Consider the following 2,106-nt stretch of genomic DNA (forward strand, 5'->3'; position numbering starts at 1 on the left):
GTCATCACTTGAGGGTACAGTCTAGTCAGCACTATCTAGTCAGCACTATCTAGTCATCACTATCTAGTCATCACTCTCTAGTCATCACTATCTAGTCATCACTATCTAGTCATCACTTGAGGGTACAGTCTAGTCAGCACTATCTAGTCAGCACTCTCTAGTCATCACATCTCTATTTCCATCTTCACCCAGAAAGCCCCACCCACCTTTATATAATGCAAGGCAATCATGTTATCTCCTCTAGTTCAAGAAACATGTTCCTGTCCCTTTTTTCACATTTCAATTTCTCGACACCTAGCATAAAACCACCTCCTCCTTACTATACTCCCACACAGTTGATGGAGCTTTTTACTCTTGTTAGTTACATGGCAACTGCAAGAATGCAGGTGCCATGTGAAAAAAAAAGGACACACAGGACACTCTGCAAAGCCATTAGGGTCAGAAAGGGTATCCAAGTATAGACAGCATGCTGAAAAAGATACTGAAACATGATGCAGTCCTCCGACTTGTTAGAAGCTATCAAACAGTAACCTATGCCTGTATGAATGAACAGACATTAAATAATGATAATGGTGTGTGTGTGTGTGTGTGTGTGTGTGTGTGTGTGTGTACGTATGAGTCTGTATTTGTGTGCATGTGTGTCTATGTTTGTGTGTGGTGTGTGTGTGTATTGGTCACTTAATGAAATCTGAAAGGAACTAGTATTACAATAACTTAAACTTTCATCTTTTGAATTTTCAAATTCTTTCACCTCAAAAGTTGTTTTTTATAAGAAAGTGGGGGGGGGGGAGAAAAAGAGAGAGAGAGTTATTAAATAATTATCATATTCTACCCCGACTTCTAGTCTGATCACGTTCTTATGACACCTTCTTGCTAGTATTCACACACAAATAGTCTTTTTCCCCATCAATCAACCCACACACACACATATATACAAAATCCTGACTAGCATAGAGTATTACACACACACACACACACACACACACACACACATACACACACACATATATATTGATGAATCAATAATAGATAACAATCAGAAAAGTGAAACACTGCTTCACTTTTTTATGCTAAGATCTTGTCATAATTTTATTCATGACCCTTCTTGTTAACATATGTTTCAAACTAATTTAATCAGTAAAAAATTATTTAATGTAATCACTCAAATTTCTCAATTAGCTTTTTTCAAAAATTAATTAAAACTTACAGTTAGTGTATTTCATTGGGACAGTGGTAACAAAAAAATCTACTTACGGAGCTCAGTTCTTCCATAATGCTTTTCCTGAGGTCTGAGTTCATTTCAAGAGAGACTTTTAGTTTCTATAATAAATATGATAAGAGACATAATCGATACAGAGATACAATTAAGATAATAATCAGTGGCAGGGACATTTCTTATTTTACTTGAGAAGACAGAATAGAAAGTAGTCTGAAGTTTAATCAGCAGTTTGGTGACACATCCATCTATTTATTTATATAAATGTATGGTTACCACTTTCTCTCTCTCACTCTCTCTCTCTCTTTCCCCCTCTTCCTCTCTCTCTCTTGGCTGGGTAACCATGTACCTCCTTTATAAAAAGACACCTCTTTCTGCCTCACTGTCACATGCTAATCTTTCATCATCTGACAAAAGATCACCTCCACTAATGCCCCCTCCCCTCTCAAATACTCCTTGTCTTGCAAGTTATTTTGGTAACCATGCCAGTGCTGGTGCCACATAAAAAGCATCCAGTCCATACTATGAAGTGGTTGACATCTAGAAGGGCATCCAGCCGTAAAAACCATGCCAAAACATGGAATTGATGAAGAATAAAAAAAATTTGTAATGGAAAAATCATTATATTGAAATAACCAAACAGATCATCGATGTTTAAGTATATAATGTATACAAGTATATATGTATGGTGTGAATATGTATGTATGTATGTATGTATGTATGTATGAATGTATATATGTGGATGGGTGAAGATTTGGGCGCATGGATGGATGGATAGATAGATATGTACATATCATAGTGAAGGTACGTGGTTTAGTGGTTAGGATGTTGGACTTGTGATCATAAGATTGTGGTTTCGATTCTTGCATATATATATATATATATATATA

The 2,106-nt window shown here is 36.1% G+C and overlaps 1 protein-coding gene across 1 annotated transcript in view; it reads right to left on the minus strand.

The window, feature by feature from the left end:
* Positions 1–2,106, minus strand: part of LOC106873657 (katanin-interacting protein) — a 551,631-nt gene that overhangs the window by 461,292 nt on the left and 88,233 nt on the right. Inside the window, exon 8 of the mRNA XM_052977029.1 lies at positions 1,255–1,320. Coding sequence (XP_052832989.1) covers positions 1,255–1,320 — 66 coding nt within the window. The remainder of the gene's footprint in view (positions 1–1,254; positions 1,321–2,106) is intronic.

This window comes from Octopus bimaculoides, chromosome 2 (genome assembly GCF_001194135.2).
Source record: "Octopus bimaculoides isolate UCB-OBI-ISO-001 chromosome 2, ASM119413v2, whole genome shotgun sequence".
Taxonomy (NCBI): domain Eukaryota; kingdom Metazoa; phylum Mollusca; class Cephalopoda; order Octopoda; family Octopodidae; genus Octopus; species Octopus bimaculoides.